General features: G+C 55.8%; 1 protein-coding gene across 1 annotated transcript in view; it reads left to right on the top strand.

The window, feature by feature from the left end:
- Window positions 1-17,395, top strand: part of KIAA1755 (KIAA1755 ortholog) — a 39,985-nt gene extending 22,590 nt beyond the window's left edge. The window contains exons 6-14 of the mRNA XM_027622748.2: window positions 1,949-2,042; window positions 2,901-2,987; window positions 4,279-4,395; window positions 6,152-6,250; window positions 7,179-7,327; window positions 9,379-9,517; window positions 10,953-11,075; window positions 11,739-11,948; window positions 15,962-17,395. Of these exons, the coding sequence (XP_027478549.2) occupies window positions 1,949-2,042; window positions 2,901-2,987; window positions 4,279-4,395; window positions 6,152-6,250; window positions 7,179-7,327; window positions 9,379-9,517; window positions 10,953-11,075; window positions 11,739-11,948; window positions 15,962-16,648 (1,705 nt within the window). The 3' untranslated portion in view covers window positions 16,649-17,395. The remainder of the gene's footprint in view (window positions 1-1,948; window positions 2,043-2,900; window positions 2,988-4,278; window positions 4,396-6,151; window positions 6,251-7,178; window positions 7,328-9,378; window positions 9,518-10,952; window positions 11,076-11,738; window positions 11,949-15,961) is intronic.
- Window positions 17,396-17,601: the final 206 nt, after the last annotated feature.

Here is a 17,601-nt window from a genome sequence, read left to right as displayed (position 1 = left end):
CAGGGAAGGCATCCCGGAGGAGGTGATAATTGAGCTGGCATTTGAATTATAAATATTTGTTGAATAAATGAAGGGAAAATGAGTGAACAGATGAATGGATGAGTAAGAGAGTGAAAGGAAGAATTAGCCTGTGAGTAATGGGTGATCCAGGCTGATTTCTAACACCTCCACTCCCCCACCTGTGTGACGTCATGTTGGACTGGCTGGGGAAAGGTACCTTTCCTCAGAGTTCTGGCCCCCAGCCAGGAGGGTCTCAGAGATGGTATCTGCTCAGGACTGTGGCTATAGACCCCAACCCATCCTAGAGGTTGTGTGGCTAGGGGTAGGGAGTGGAGGGACTGATGGAACCCTTTGGAACCTTCCCCTTGTGCTCTACCCCATGGGAGCCATCACCGCCACTTGGGGCCATTGAGATTCTTCTTCCTCATCTCCAAGGTGGTGTGGCTTTTCCGGCCTGAGGGGGAGATGGGACCCCCTTTTCTGAGAAGTGGCCAGTGTGGTAGACTGAGTCCTGGAATCCCACCAACTTGCTGTGTGATGTCGGGGCAGTAACCTCCCCCTCTGAGTCTCACTTGAAAAAAAAGGGACGACCGAGTGGACTCTGATAACCACTGTAAACCGTGGAGTCCTGGCCCCAGCTTCACACTAGGCCATGTTAGAGACTCAGACGCTCCTCACATCGGGGCCTGCCCTCCAGGGGCCTCCAGGCTGGCGGCCAGGCCGGTGTGGAAGCAAACCGCTCTCCCAGGATGAACAGCCAGAGGCTGGTGAGGTGTGGGTCATGAGGTCTGAGACATGGCATCACCTCCAAGAGCCTCTTCTCACTGTCTGCCATGTCGCTGTTCTGTGCCTCAGTTTCCCTTTCTAGAGTCATGACAAAAGCAGACATTTACATTCCTCTTGCCCTGCACAGTCACTGAGTGCCTTACACTAATGAATTTGTCAGTCCTCACCACAGCCAGTCCCATGGGGCCAGCACTGTTATTATCCCCATTTACAGCTGCAAGATGAAACAACTTGCCCAGGTACCCAGATACTATACCACAACTCCGCCTCCACACTGGCCGCCTCCGTTTTCCCTATGAACTGGCTGGGCTTAAGGCTTGAAGGCCTGGGGTTGGGGGGGTTATTTGCCTAACCTGCCTGATCATCAGGATGGCCAAGGGCACTTGGAACCACACAGACTCCCTGCCTGACCCTGTACCTGCTCAGGGGATGGGGCAGGGCTGGGGGTGAGGAACCGATTATTTTAGCAAGTCCTGACAACTGGGCCAGTCTGGGAAATCCTAAGGTGATCACTGAAAAGTACAGCACGAACCGGTGAGGGTGTTCCGGCTGTGAGTAACAAATTCCAGTTCAAAATGTCTTAACTGATAAGGAAATCCATCTTTCTTGGTCTCTGCTTTCCAGCTCTTAGGAAGAATCTCGTAAAACAGAGCCTGTCTTACCCAGAAGTCCCCCAGCACACGCCCCCTCACTTCTCATTGGACAGAAATATGTCATGTGACCCCTCTTAAAGCAATCACTGGCCAGAGGAATTGGCTCGCGGCTGTTGGCCTCAGCCAATCAGAGACCAGCCCCGGGGGCTTGTTAGACGGAGGGCATGGGATTCCTGAAAACACGAGAGAGTTCTGCCCGCAGGGAAGGGATGGTTTGAATGCTGGACGACTCACCCACGGCAGCTGGGACAGTGGCTTTTAGGGTGTGAGAGAGGGCTGTGTGAGGTACTGTGGGAACACCAAAGAGGAAGCAATGGACTCTGCCTGGAGAGAGATCATGGAGGGCTTCCTGGAGTGGGGTGGGCATTGGCAATTGGTCTTGTAGGATGAAGAGTTCACCAATAAATCAAGGCTTCTGGCAGCCAGTTTACCTCCCCTTCCCCTCGGTCCTTCCCCCTAGAAAGCCTGGTCCATCCAGCAAGACTGCCAACTCTGTTTACCACCCACAGGCCTGAAGATAAAACCAAGGGACTGGCGGTTGTGATTGATGCCAGGAAACAGCCCCCACACCCTGGTCTGGTCAGTGCCCTGCAGGCCACCCAGGTGAGTGGGAGGTGGACAGCCTCAGCCTAGCGAGTCTTGGGAGCTCCAGGGGACTTGTGGTGTTCATGGAGCCCCGGGGGGCTCAGAGCTGGGACCAGGAACCCCAGGCAGGCACACTCTTAATTACAGGTACAGAAATCCCAGCCCAAAGAGACCTGAAGAGAGAGGGAGTTCATTGGTTCATTTGACTTGACAATTTGGAAATTAAATCCAACTTCAAGTACGGCTTGATTCAACGGCTCAAATATCACCAAGACCTAGTTCCTGTCTCTCCGTTTCTGGCCGGGTTCTCCTAGGAGGGCACTATTTTCAGCCAGACTCCCTGCCTTGGTGGTGGTCTGGCTCCCAACAGCTCTCACTTCCCATGGTCTTTAATTTAAGTCCAGTAGGTAAGAGTGAGAGATTCTCTGCCCAGAGATCCCAGGGACTCTCCTTTTGTCTCCTTCGCTCAGGTGTCCATCCCCCAACCAATTCTGTGGCCAGGGGAATGCGCACACTGATCGGCTTAGACTTGGATCCCCTGAGCCTCACGAGCCCAGAATGCGGGAGGAAGAGGTGCCTAAATAGCTGGGTTAGGCAGCACAGGAAGTGGAAGGCTGGCGTATGCTTACCTTATGGTCTGATCTCCTCCTCTTCCTTCTCCTCCTCACTTTATAATGGGGAAACTGAGGCCCAGTGGGGACGGGTCATCGAGGAAGTTTGGACCCGCTGCTTTATTGACTGTCAATGATTCACCCTCCAAACATACCACCTATGTGTCCCCAGCCGTGCCCCCCCCCCCCCCAGTTTGCCTGAATCTTAGCAGGGGGCTCGGTAAAGGTCCAGGCAGAGCACCTCTGAAGTGGTTCTCTCTGACAGGCTCTGGCCCCAGCCTCCATCCGTGCTGTGCTCTACCTGGGGGACAAGGAGGCCGCTCTCCCGCTGGAGACACTACCTGACATCCAGGTGAGGGGGAGGCTGAGCTGAGCTGGGGTGCAGAATCCAGCAGCTAGGGGCCACCCTGAAATAACCTAGTGGAGGTCAACAAGTTCAAGGCCGGGTGCTGCAGCTCCCCTGCCTCTGTGGCAGGTGCTCTCAAACAGCACAGTTCTCTATCTCTGGTGATGCTCCTGGCACATGACTGAGAGTTGCAATGGCCTGAAACCTATTTAAAAAGCTTCATCTCCTCGACCCCTCCCTCCCTCTTTTCAGATGGGGAAACTGAGGCCCAAGACCACGTGGCAAGCTAGAGGCATAGCGCGGCCTCGATCTTCCTGCCTTCCCCTCCCTTGGGTCTCTCAGCATCTCGGGCTCAGATACCGAGATGATTTGGGGCTTTGCAGGAAAGAACCCTGCCGTTTTCTTTAATTAGCGCCATGTATTACAATCAGGAGTGTGGGCACCCTGCCTTCTGCCCTGCTTCAGGAAGTGATTTTAAAGGACTCCTTCCTCCTCCTCCTCGTTGGTAAAGGGGCACATTGTGAGCCAGAGATGTGCATTTCATGCTTTTATGTACCAGTGAATCCCTTGAGGACCTTGTCAAAGTGCAGGTTCTAATGAAGCAGTTCTGGATGGGGCCTGGGATTTGGCACCTCTAAAAAGCTCCTAGGCGGTGCTGAGGCTGCTGGTCCTTGGACCACACTTTGAGTACCAAGGAGAACAGATGGGTCCAAAAAAATCGAATCCACCCCGATCCCTAGTTTAGGTATCTGGAGCTGGGCCTGGCATAAACTTCCAACTTCACCACCCAGGAGAAGCAGCCGCTTCATCCCTCCTCCATGTCTTAGAGGATACTGTCAGGATTGAGTGACCTTTTTCATCAGCCCCGAGAAGGAGACAGCACCTTGGGGGGTCCTCAGAGGACAGGACAAAGATTACAAAGAAGTTACAGGAAAAGGGTGGGCTTCACTCAGTTTGTGTGATTGCCTGGAGAGTTGTGCCAGGAAAGAGCCTGGCTTAGAGGGAGCCAATGCTGGGATTGATAGTGATGTCTGCCTTGGGTACAGGCTAAGGGGGGGGGGGGGGCATGATGAGTGCTGTTATTTGCCATTCCTTAGCCAGGGTCTCATTCTGAATGTTGATTTGTCAGACTTTCCAGAGAAGATCCTCAGCCCAGAAAGCAACTCTTAAAGCCAGGGCCAGCCTTCCATGTGGCGGGCGGAGTGGTGGTGGGGCAGGGATCTGGCAAGGCCCTTCTCAAACATATGTCCCCACCCCGAGTCCCCTGGTCCTCCTGACTGGCTTCTTTCCTCTGCAGGTAGAGGTGGTGACCTCAGTGAAGGCTCTCAGCCACCACGTGGACCCCAGCCAGCTGCCCCCGGCCCTGGAAGGCCTCCTCCCCTACTGCCACAGCGAGTGGGTGCAATTCTTTCAGGTGCCCGCCGTCACAGCCTCTACCCCACACCCTGACTCCTCTTCCTCCCTTCACGCTCCTGCCTCAGGGATCCAGCAACCCTGTCAGGTTCAAAAGCAGACATTCAACAAGCATTTATAATGAGGGTGCAGGGTACGGTTAGTAAGAGCTCAGGCTCTGGGCCCAGACTGCCTGGGTTCCAAAGCCCGCTCTGCTGTGTGACCTTGGGTAAGTTACCTATCCTCTCTGAGCCCTTTTCCTTGAATACAAAATGGGGGGGGGGGCGGTAATGATAGTACTTCCTGAGGGGGCGGTTGTGAGGATTAATTGAGTTAATGTGGGCAAAGAGCTTAGAAGAGTGGCTGGCGCATGCCAAGAGCTGTGTCTGGGTCAACCGAAAAGAAATGGACCGACATTTGTTCTGTGGGCCTGCACAACTCAGGAGCTCGGGGGCTGGCGGGGCAGCAGACGCGTTCCCTCCCGAGAGAAGAAGGAGATCAGGAAACCGCCCGTGCTGGGCTCCTTCCCCGCGTGATCTCAGCCTCTCCTCAGCACGACTCCAGAGGGGGCATTTCATGCCCAGTTTAACATATGAGGACACAGGACGGCGGGGGGCGGGGGGTACTTGCACAACAGCACACAGAAGATTCCAGCTTAAATGGCACAGAAACCAGTGCCCATAAATGCTGCCCTCGACTTTCCCTAGACCAGGGCTGCTCATCCTCGGCACTGTTCACCTTTGGGACTGGATAATTCTTTTGGGGTGGGGGGCTCTCTTGTGCATTGTAGCATGATTGGCACCATCCCTGGCCACTACCCACTCTGACAGGAGCACCTCACCAATTATGGCAACCAAAAACATCTCCAGACATTGCTTAATGTCCCCTGGGGGACAGAATCACCCCTCAGTGAGAACCACAGGCCTCCACTAACAGTCTAACGCAGCGGGTGGTTTGCTTATTTGTTTGGTGACTGGGTGCTCTCCTATTGAACCTGTGCCTGTTTGTGAAGAGGCAGTGTGTTAAAAAATTAAAAGGCTACTAAAGGGTATATATATATATATATATATATATATATATATATAGAGCGATCTCCTTTCCTATTCATCCCACAGGCCCCCAATTCCTCTCTGATGAATCTCGTGGCCTTTGAACTATATTTTCACTTTAAAACCATCCCTTGAAGCAAAATCTAACCTATAGACCCAGAATATAAAACTAATGATGATGGTGGCTAATACACTAAGTGCCTCGTGCACGTGAACCCATTTCATCCTCCTGCAAGCCTATAAGGTAGGAACTACTGTGATCCCATTTTATGGAGGAGGAAGCGGAGGCGCAGAGAGGTTAGGCAACTTGCCCAGGGTCTCACAGCTAGTCAGTGGTGGAGTTGGGCTGAAGTGGGACCCAGCAGAGGATGTCCGCTAGCTCCGCCCTCCCACATCTGCTCCTTCCCCTTCCCCAGGGGATACCTTGGATCTACTTTTCTCTCCTTCTCTCATTCCCAGCATCAGTGGTTCTCAAAGTGTGAACTGCATCGGCAACACCTGGGAACTTGTTAGAGACGCACATTCTCAGGCCCCACCCCAAAAGAATTAAACCAGGAACTCAGGAGTGGGGCTCAGCAGTCTGGATTTTAACCAGCACTCTAGGTGATTCTGATGCAGCTCAAGTTTGAGAAACACTGCCTGATGCCCGCCCTGGGTCCTCCTGGCGTGGGCAGGCACTCTCCTCGCTGGCCCAGGCTGACACCCCCACTCTGGTCTTCCATCATGCAGAAGTTGGACCCTTTCCTTGCTGACCTCCGCCGGGCCTCCTCCTTTCTAAAGTCTTCCATCAGGCAATTTGAGAAGAGCGACCCCCCTGGAGGGGTGCAGGTGAGCCAGGTGCATGGGGTGGGGAAGCCTACTGCACCCCAGGATTCCATGGACCAAGGGCTCAGTGAAGGGGACAGCCAGGGTGGGTCTTCGTTCATTGGACTAGTATCTGTAGGTCACTCACTATGTGTCACGCCCTGGAGACCCCAGCCTGGGGCAAACCGACTCGTCCCCACCCTCGGAGGGTTTAGTGGGTGCAGTGGTAGAGGCAGTCCTTTAAAAAGTAAACAAAGAAATGGATATGTAGCTACAAATTATGCCAAATGCCACAAAAGTCAGATCGAGAACAATAGGGAAAGAGGGACGGGCTCCCTAAAGAGATGAGTATTTAAGTTGACGCCTGAGGATGACGATGGGGAGGAGCCGACGATGGGAATAGGAGGGGGACTGCTCTGGGTGGAGGGCAAATACGTGCCAAGGTGCTGAGGTGGGATTGCTCTGGTATGTTCAAGAGCAGGGAGGCCGACGTAGAACAGAGTGGTGGGAGTGGGGTAGGAGAAGAAGAGAACGACTGGAGGATCTTCTAATCCCGCGGAGGCTGGATCAAGGAGTTGGGCTGGGATTGGACTCTAAAGTGGCAGGGAAGCCCCGGGAGAGTTTTGAGCAGCGGGATGAACACCTTGGCACGTTGACACTTCCAGCTGCCATGCGGAGAACAGACTGCAGGGGGAGCCAGAGAGCAGCAGGGAGAGCCGTGAACAGGCTGGGCTGAGGGTCCTGGAGAATGATGGCGCTTGGACCAGTGAGGTTGCCATGGCGACAAGAGGAAGCGTGGCTTGAGATGTTTCAGAGATAGAAAGGAGAGACTTTCTGCAGGACCTTGAATGCCAAACTGGGGGAATCAGGCATGATCTGGGTGTGGGGAGCCCTGGAAGGCTGTAGACCCAGAGTGGGGATTGAGCCTCAGGCCACCTCCCTGCACTGACAGGAGGCCTCCAGGTGTCTCAGCAAGTCCAAGGAGCTGATGGAGGCCGTGCTGAGGGACCCAGGCCTGCTGGGCCTCCAGCGGGAAGGGGGAGCCACTCTGGCCAGGCTGCAGCAGGAAGCTGGTAGGCTGGACTTCAACCCCGACGTCAGGTAGGAATGGTCAGGCTTTTCCTTCCCCACCTTTGTTCCCTGGCCCTGGGGGCTTGGAGCTGGGGACCCACAAGGTGGGTCTAGGATGGCATTTGCAGGGCCCCTATCCTGGGCTGAGGCTTTGGTAAGGTCCCCATCCCTTCTCTGCTGCCCCTCCTTCAGCCCTGGCCATCTTCAGCCCAAGGTAGGTATCTGAGAACAGCCCCTGCTCATGTCTGGTCACCCTCAAGCACTTTCTCTGACTTTCTAAGACACTGGGCTGAGTCTCTTCAAGGGCGCACCTCATTTATTCCTCAAAAGAACCTTGTGAGGGCCACATCGTCCTCATTTGGCCGATGGGTGACTGAAGCTCAGGGAAATGCTCTAAAAGCCAAGACGTCCAAGCAGCAAGCCCTGCACCACTCCGCCTTCCCTGGTGGGCTCCTCAGCCTCGGGGAGGGAACCTTATGCTGTGTCAGTGGCCTCAGAGCCACAAAACAACAAATATGTATTCCTGGAAAGGATCGGTTTGCTTAAATTTAGGGGTGGGGGGTGCAGATCAGTAATTAAATCAGTTATTGGAGATATTTTATCTCCATTAGAACAAACACAATTAACAAAGTTTACACAAGCTTCCAAGAATAATTTGTTTATTTAACCAACACCTAAATAGCACTTGGTATGACCACAGCCTAGTTCTAAGGGCTCTGCAAATATTAATTTGTTTAATTCCCACAAGGTGGAGTCTAGCATTATCCTCATTTTACAACAGAGGGGCCTGAGGCCCAGGGAGGTTGAGTGACTTTCCCAGGATCACACAGCTGAGCTGTGGTGGGGTCAAGACTTGAACCGAGGCAGCCTGGCCCAGAATCTTGAACACATCCCCCTGAGCTGCAGCACAGAGAGATTCACGCTGATGCAGGGCCTGGTGCTGGGCGTGGAGCCGTCTCCCTGCCCCTCACAGGGCCTGGGGGGGCTGGCACTGTCTTTCCCAGCCTGACCCGGCCTCCCTGGCTGGCCCCTCGGCTCCTCTGTCCACCTCGGGCCTCTCCAGACTGTTGTCCCCCAGCAGCTCCACCAGGGAGCGCTGTGGTCCCACATGAGCCGCTGTGCCTGTTGGTTCTGCCAGTAGGACCCCGCAGCTGCCGCCTGCCCACCCCTTCCTCCCTCTGTCCCCCCAGGCAGGCTGGCATTTTCCATCCCGAGCACCATCGGCCCTGGGCCCTCACCCCTTCCTGGAAGGGCAGTGATCTGTGGGAAGCTGCAGTCAGATGAGGAGGCCCAGAACAAGGAAAGCAGGCTTTCCTTCCATCGCATTTTTTCCCTTTTCCTTCCGAAGTTAAGACCCCGTAGGGCAGAGGACGGTGGGGTGGGATTTGGGGGGTGTTCCTGCCTCCGCTGCAGTGTTACCATGCCTGAATCCCATCTGCGCCCCTTCACTTATGTCTTCCTGGCTTTGACAATTTTAAAAAATTATATGCAAGCAGCTGTACCCCAGGTTTCAGTTCAGAATGCCGTGCATGAGTCAGTTCCTCTCTCTGGACCTCAGTTTTCCCTTCTATAAAATGGAGGTTTGGGGTACAAGGGTGTGTTACAGCCACTCACCATCCATCATTACAATAGAAATAATAAGTGCTAACAAACACTGTGCTGGGCACTGCGTTAAGAGTTTTGAGTCTGTGAGAGCTGGGGCTCAGCCCTTGCTGCCCCCTGAAACTAAGAAGCTTTAGAAAGCACTGATGTCCAGGCTGCCCTCAGAGTCTGACTCAGTTGGCTTAGGGTGGGCGTGGAGATTTGAACCCAGATCTGTCCAACTCACTTCCAGGGAAGGGGAGGGTCATTTGGTTTCCTGCTGTGTCCTCTGGTCTTCCCAGTCCCCTGGAGGGCCGGTCTGAGGTCCAGAGAGGTATAGGGACCTGCCCAAGGTCACACAGCAAGTCAGCAGCTGGAATCCCCAGGCCGGACAGAATTGGTGGGGACTCTGGGGGCGGGGGGCGGTGTGGCTATGCTGGGCAGCAGTACTGGGGGGGAGGAATATCTGGGGCCCTCTTTCCCCCTCTTCCATCTCCCAGGAGCCATCTGGCCGAAGCTGTCGCCTTGTACGGCCTCGTGGATGAGCAGCTGCATGTCCTGGTCACTGCATCTAACCACCTCCTGGGGAGGTTAGAGCTCCGCATCCGCCTGGGCCGCCTGGAAGCTGGCATCCACCAGGTGAAGGGGGAGGCTGGCCTCTCTGCAGGGAAGGCCCCGCGCCAGGCCCAGCCGCAGCCAGGCACTCCGCTCTGGTGTAAGGACACAAGGCTGGCCATTCTCCAAGGGCCAGGCAGGCATCCCGTGACATGGCACGTGACATGGCGTTCCACAGGTGCTGAACGGGTGAAGCCCTACTCACCCCGCCAAGCCCTGGGCCAGAGCCTCTGCATCTACCATGATTTTCCAACTTATCACTTGCCAGTGATGTGGGAAGATGCCGGGATTTCTCCCACTCATCGATGAGGACACTGAGGCGGGGAGACATGACATCACCTGCCTGTGGTCACGCACCTGGGGATCCTGGAACCCCCACCTGGCATCGTTCCTCGGACTGCCGGTGCCTCAAGCCGGTGCGTCCCTCCGGGCCGGGGCCGTGGAGCGCACAGACAGCGTGGGCTCTAATCCTGGCTCCAGCACTGACTGTGACCCTACGCAGGTTATTTCACTGTTCACTGCCTCAGTTTCCCCATCTGTTCAGTGGGGAATAATATTAGTGCCTGCCACACTGGGCTTTTTGAGGATAAAGTGAGCAGGTACATACTCTTGAAGGCATCCCAGAATAAGAGGACTTCTGTTCATGGGTTAGAGAGCCATTGTAACCCCTCTGTCCCTTGCGCTTCCTCATGTCTACCCCCATTTTGCTCCTGAATAAGTTGAGGCCCAGAAAGGGGCAGTGACTTGCCCAGTTGACACAGTGAGTTCATAGCACCTCACTTAATAGCACCCATGCACCTTACCCTATAGAAGACAGCTTTTCCTCCAGCACTGTTTGCACACCCCTGGGGATGGGGAGCTCATTACTCTCAAGGCTGCCTCTTTTATGATTGGTGGCAGCAAGTGGTTAGAGTAAGCTGAAATTTGCCACCCTGTTCAGACAAGTGTGCACAGAAGGCCTACTTCGTTCATGGTACTGGCCAGGCCAGATGCCCCCTGGGGTCCCTCTTGGGGAGTCCTCTCCCCTTCAGGTATTTGTTTTTATTTAATTTATTTGAGAGAGAGAGAGAGAGAGAGAGAGTGAGAGAGAGAAAGAGAAGGAGGAGGGGGAGGGGCAGAAGAGGGAGAAGCAGGTTCCCCACCGAGCAGGGAGCCCGATATGGGGCTCGATCCCAGGACTCTGGGATCATGACCTGAGCCGAAGGTAGACGCTTACCCGACTGAGCCAGCCAGGTGCCCCTCCCCTTCAGGTTTTTGAAGAACATGACAATGCACCCACCCTCCCCAAGCTGTCCCTCCTCCCCAGAACTGGGAAAGTCTCAGTCTAGGCCAATGGGCACAGCCCAGCCACTGAGTAACTGAGGAGGAGAAGATCCCCACCTCCAAGGGAGTTGGGGAACCGGCTAAGAGACATCCCCCCAGACACCCCTCATGTCCAAACCTCCCTCCCCTGCCCTAGGTCAGCAACTGGATGGAGCAGGAGGGGAGCTTGTGCCTGCAAGTGCTGAGCCTCAAAGACAGAAGCTTGGAGACTGTGGAGAAGGCCCATGCGGACTTTGAGGACTTCTTCGTTCAGGCTGCAGTGCGTTCCTAAGACTGAGGAGCAGGACCGGGGCACATGGAGAAGGCAGTGGAGGAGGGGGGCATGGCTGGGGCAAAGGTGTGGAGGTAGGAGAGTGCAAGGAAACTTCCAGAGACAGTGAGAAGACCAGCTGAGATCACAAAGGGTTCAGCTTAGATGCTGTCTCCTCCAGGAAGCCTTCCTGGACCACCATGTCCAAAAAAGGCCTATCTCAGAATCCCTGGAAGATTTCATAAAATGCAGATTCCTGGGTCCCACCCGAGACCATTCAGTCAGCCTCAGAGGTCAGGGGCAACGAATTTGTATCCTTGATGTACTGGACCCTAGAACATGGGTGATTCAGCCCCTTTCAGTCCTCAGGGAGCTCCCAGGCCAGTGGGGGCTGGGGGTGGCAGACAAACAGGGAGACAAACAGAAGAGGAGACATGTGGGGGCACACAGCAGGAGCCCCTAACCCAGACCCCGGGTCAGGTGACCCTAAGCAGAGTTCCAGTGAGGCAAGTGAGCTGCTGAGGCAGAGGCCTGGCCCCCATTCTGTAGATGAGGCAACAGAGGTCTGGCAAGTCTCACAGCTAAGCAGTGGGGCAGCGGAGGTTCCTGACCTCTGGACGGGGCCTCGGCTAGGATGGGAGCTGAGCAGCGCCCCCTGCTCTCCCCGCTCAGGCCCAGTACCGCCGCGGCCTGGAGCTGTCCAAGCAGGCCGCTCAGCTGGGAGGGACCAGCGAGGCAGGAGGAGCAGAGTCCCGGGAACTGGCAGCCTTCGCCTCCACCCAGCGGGCCTTCCAGGCTAAGCTGACCCACTTCTACATGGCGGCTGAGCGGCAGCGCACAGATCTGGAGACACTACTCCACCTGCACCACTTCTGCAAGAAGGTGAGCCCTGGTGCCCCCTGCACAGACCCCTCCCTACCCGCTCCAGTTGGGATGTGGGGTGGGGGGGCAGGAATCAGCCCACACACAGCACTAGGCTCTTTGCGTGATTCATTCTGTAGTCCTGCAGGGTGGGAGGAAAGCATTACCTGCATTTTCTAGGAGAGAAGCAAGGTTTGAGAGGATAGGTTACCCCCCTAAAGCAGTCCTGGCTGATCTCTGACCCCAGCTTGTCCCACTATACCTGGCAGCCCCCCAGCGACCTGAACATCAGCTCTCAAAGGACACTCAGAAATCACCTGCTTCTTAAACGCTGGGATTAGGGGAAGGGGGCCAGGTAGTTCCAAGGATCCAGTCGAAGCCATAGGCTCTGTGTCCACGGGTAGCTCACTGCCGACAACTTCAGGTAGTCAGACCAGGCTAAGAAGGTCGATCTTGTCCTACCCCTCCACTGACGCAGAGCTGGGAAAACAGGATCAGGGAAGGGCTGCCATTTAGCCAGCGTCACACAGCAAGCCCATGGCACCATTCTAGTGCTCTTTCCCATGCCTCACCTTGCCCTGCACAGATGGCAGGAGCTGGGGAAGGGGGGGTAGTTGGAAGAGGTGGGCCCAGAGGCTTCTCTGAGCACCCTCAGAGCAGAGGCCCCGGTCCTTGCCAGGAACCCAGAGTTTGGCCAAGAGCAGAGAAGAGAGGGTAGGGCTCCCCTGGGGCATGGGAGTGGGGCAGTGCTGGGGTAGGAGGCAAGACGAACTCCTTTGCTTTGTATCCATCATCTCTTGGCAATCCAGTGTAGCAAGGTTGAGTGGTCCCACTTGCCAGATGAGCAAACTGAGGCCCTAAGAGGGAAAGGGCCTTGCCCAAGGCCACACAGCTGCAGAAAAGAAGAGCTGGAATTTGAACACAGATGCATTCATGATGCTCTGTGTTCTTCTCCAAACCTGGGAGAGCAGGTGGTAACAGATTCCCCTGTTCAATCAGGTGTGGTGGTGATGATGATGATGATGATGATGATATGATTATTATGAGATGAGCCCACATTAGTGATTGTGGACTCCATGCCAGACACTCCTATAAGTGCTTCACAAACTTGCTTGACTTGATCTCATCATCTCTGTTGTTTTTTTTTTTTTTTAATTTATTTTTTTTTTAAGTAGGCTCTATGCCCAATGTGGGGTTCGAACTCACAACCTGGAGATCAGGTCACGCGCTCTACTGACTGAGCCAGCGAGGTGCCCCTAATTTCACCACATCTTTATGAGGGAGGGGTGCCAACACTGTTTCCATTCTGTGGATGAGTAAACGGAGGCCCAAAGAGGGAAGGGTCTCGCTCATGGTTCCCCAGAGGGCCGGTGGCCAAGCAGGATTTGACTTAAGACCCCCCTCCCCCAAATCCATTTAGTCAAATCTCTCATTTTTCTGATAGGGAATGAGGCTTAGGAGGACAAGGAGCCGCGCGGACAAGCTGTACCCCAGATGGGACAAGAACCCCAGCTGTGGCCCAGGCCCAGTGCCCTGACTCACCCCCTCGCACTCGCCGCCAAGGCCAGAGTGTGGGAAGGACCTGACCCCAGCCTCCCAGCTGTCAGGCTGCCTCAGCACACAGGAGAGGGAGAACACAGGATGCTTTGGAGGGCAGCAAGAGGGACTCTGGTCAAGGCCTGCCTGGGGCGCCGGGAGGACAGGCCACTCTCTGTCTCTGCGGGGCAGCTGGCAAGGGATGTGGACAGTGGCAGCGGAGGGGCCCCCACTCCCAGCTGACAGTAGAGAGCCGGGCAATGGCAGAATCTGAGGCTTAGAGCCAGGGGCAGCTCCTGTCTGCTCAGGCCGTGTGCCCTCAGTGACGGTCTTCACTGCTCCGGGCCTCAGCTCCTCGTCAGTAATAGCGATCATAATAGTAATCATAACCAGTGCTTCTGTAGTTCTTATTATGTGGCAGGCCCCGTTCATCATTCACATGTCATTTTATTGACACACCAGCCCTCTGAGGCAGGTGCTATTATTATGCCCATTTTATGTACGAGGAAACACAGAGAGGTCAAGGAACTCATCCAGGAGCTGAGATTCAAACCCAGGTCCCTCTGGCTCTGGTGCCAGCCTTGCTGGGTAGTGAGAGTAGGAACTGAAATGTAAGTAACCCCCCACCCCCACCCCGGGGCTTTACTCAAAGTTGGTGTTATTATTATCGACACCAATGTGATCATCATTAGGAGTGGCAGGAGCGGTGGTAGTGCCTCATGGGTTAAGGGCATCTGGCAGCTTCTCTCCCTTGCTTACTAATTTTAGCCCATTTCGGCCCTGTAAAGCAAACTCACTGCGGCTCTGCGCCTTCGCACTTGCTGGTCCCTCAGTTGGGAAGGCCCTTCCTCGAGACCGGCTGGTTTCTTGTCTTCCGTGCTCAGCTCACGTGTCCCCGCCTGGCCGCCTGGCCCCCCACCCCTCTGGTCACCCTGTTTGTCTCACTTCATGGTGCTCATTGTGATCTGAAATTATCCTGTGGCTTCATCACCTGCTGTCAGTCACCCGGGAGGCGAGCCCTGGGACCGTGTCCTCATCCCTCCCCGGTGCCGGGTGCAGAGTCGGCCCCCATAGCAGCCAAGTAGCTGGAGGGACAGTGGGGTGTGAGGCGGAGGAAGGAAGCCTGGGCGGGGGGCGGGGGGCGGGGGGGGGCGGCATGTGGGAAGATAGAGCTCCCCCCGTCCCGCAGGCCTGGAGATCCTACAGGGGGAGGTGGGAGGAGGTGGGAGCCTCACCTGGAATCCCACTAGGGTCATCTCGCTATTTGACCTGGGCAGGCCCCCACCCCTCTCCAGCCCTGAATCTTAATCCACACAACCTAGGGTTGGGTAGGATGATGGTTGAGGTGCTACCCATCCCTATCCCGCTCAGCCTAGAAGATGGAGTCCCAGACAGACGGACAGACAGACAGGACAGCCCTGGGCTGGGCTCAGCCCCAGGCCCGAGAGCATGCGTCTGGCAGCTTGGGCACTAAATAATAATAAAACAATTGTGCCACTAACCGAGATTTATGGAGCCCTTTCTCAGCCATGAGCTCTGTGTGCTTCCGCGAATATGAAGCCATTTATCTAAAGACAAGTTCCCTTAATCCGCGGAAAGATGGTTTCCTTGGAGAAAACGGTTCTCCAATCCCCACAGCTAACAGCTCGCCATCGGCTTCTAAATTAATGGAGAGAAAGATTATGTTTTTCACGAGCTGCTGGGAAGAACGAGTTGGCTCCTTTGCAGCCTGCAGACATTTTGTGGGTGAAGAAGACAGGCAGAATCCCAAAATGGGGCAGAGGCCCAGCTGAGTGAGGGGGCCCCCAGGCCTGGGTCAGCTGGTGGTCTCCCTGGGGACTGTGTGTGCACCGCCCCGGCTGGACCAGTTTCTCCTGTGCGAGGAGGTGCTTAGAAGATACTTGCTCAAAGGCTAGACACACCTGAGTTCAAATCCCAGCTCCCCCCGCCCCCGCCACTTGCCGCGTGACCTGGGGCAAGTGATTTCATGTGTCTCAGCCTTGGTTTCCTCCTCTGTAAAATGGGCTGCTGGTACTGTTCAGTGTGATCATACATGAGATGCACAGAGCCTGGCAAACAGTCGGTGCTCAATAAACGTCTCTTAGACGCCTCCCTCCGTGCCACTCATAAGGGGTGAAGACAGTTGTCACCACAATCCAAGAACCCGAATGATCATCTAGTACATCCTCACCTTTTTGAGAAGGAAAAACTGAGCCCCGGCGAAGGGTTAAGTCTTTGCTGGCCCCCAGGTCTAGGGGACCAAGCCTGAGGATCCGAAGGGTGCTGGGGACCGTTGCTGATGGCAGGTGTGTTTACCTGAGGGAAGAGAGGGGACCACTGTCCTTCACTGGAGGAGGCCAGGACATCGACTGGGCGCTTCTTATGAATTCAACCCAGCAATGCTCACTCTCTGCTTGGAGAGGCGCATCCCTGTCCTCACAGAGCGCCACGGTCCCGCTCCTAGCCTGAGCCCCACCTCCCTGTCTTGTCGCCCCCAGATGACCTGGTTTCACATGGACTGTCAGGACCTGATGAGGCAGCTCAGGCTGGGCAAGGCCCAGAGGGCCAGCCCTGGGGACCAGCGTCGCCTCCACCGCTACCTGCAGCGACTGGCGTCTGAGTTCCCTGCAGAGAAGCTCACTGCCATGGGGCTACAGGTGGCCTCGCTGAGCCAGGAAGGCCTGGGCCAGGACCTGTGGGAGGAGGCCCAGCTGAGACACAAGGAGATCCAGACCTTCCTGAAGAAGGCCCTGGCCCACTGCCCATGCCCAGCGGGGCCCACAGCCCGCTCAGCAGCCCCGGAGCTAAAAAGGGTAGCTGCCAGGGGCCAGGGTCTGAATGGAGATGTCACTTCCAAAGAAAGGCGGGGCCTGCCCCTCCAGGACTCACGAGGCCTGGATCGTTCGCCAAATTCCTGTAGGCCTCGTGCCCCCAGAGAGGGGCAGAACAGAAATTTGCAGGCAGGCCTTCTGCCCCCGGAAGCTGGCCAGGCCATAGAGGCTGATGAAGGCAAAGGCCCCCATGAGCCATTTCCCTTTCCAGCCCCTGAGTGCTTCCTTGACCCCCTCTTCTCCTGGCAGGGACTCCCGAGTCAGACCCCCCATCCCACTGGGGGCAGCTTCTCCTCAGACTCACAGACGTCTCTGGAGGACTCACCCCAGATAAGTCCCCCTGCATCCCTCTAGCCCCACCAATGGCACCGGGCTCCAGGGGTTGGCTGGGGAGGGGCCCAGCAACAGGAGGGAGCTGGGGAGCCCTGGCTAATCTCATCTGGACTTGGCTCCTGAGCACTCACTGTATGTTTGGCCCATGTAGGAGAAAGCAAGAACCTGAACCTGCTCCCAGCTCCCGAAAACTCTAGGAAGACCTGACTCACAATCAGAAGAGTGAGTGCGGAGGGGCAAGGCAGGGTACGGTGGAGCCTGGGACTGACTCCACAGCCCCTGTGTCCCATCGTGGGGAGAGTTGTTGGGACAGACCCTTCCAGAGGGCTCAGTCTTAGACAAGCCAGACTCCCACCTGGAGTCTAGGGGTGCCTAAGCTTCCCCTTGGGGCCCACGGGGCATAGTTGCCATGAGTGGGGGGATTCGGGAGTGGCTTCTTACCTGTGACAAGGATTCCGGTTCCTGTTTATTTGGCCATGATTTCAGGAACCACTGGCGGAGGAGCAGGGAGGTGAGTGTGGGAAGGGAATAAAGGGTGTGTGGTCAAGTAAATCGACGCATGCTGTTTATTCTCTGGGCCTGCCTCCGGCAAAGAGAGTCATCTGCTGGAAGGCAGTTGGAGCACCCTGAAGGAGTAAGGGCAGGCAATACACTCTCTCTCAACGGCTCCTCCCACGGACAAGGCAATCAGTCTCATACTCCAGGAACCCCATGGGGTCCCGTCCCCTCCGGGCACTCCAGAGAGAACGCTCTGCCCCTCTGCTATTCTGTCTTCTTCTCTCCCTGCACATCTCAGACTCTGTGAACTTCCTCCCTCCACCCCAGGTCCCCACCTCTCTTTAGGCGTAGCTTCTGGTGCCCAGCGTCTTAGGGTTCTGCTGGTGGTTAGGGTTGGGTGGGAGTGGGGAGCCACATCCCCATCCAGCGGGCGGACGGGCTGGGACGGCCTTGACACCTCTGATCTCAGAGTGAAG

Source organism: Zalophus californianus, chromosome 8 (genome assembly GCF_009762305.2).
Source record: "Zalophus californianus isolate mZalCal1 chromosome 8, mZalCal1.pri.v2, whole genome shotgun sequence".
Taxonomy (NCBI): Eukaryota; Metazoa; Chordata; class Mammalia; order Carnivora; family Otariidae; genus Zalophus; species Zalophus californianus.
The sequence above is the reverse complement of the archived record's forward strand: the minus strand, read 5'-3'. Positions and strand labels throughout refer to the sequence as shown.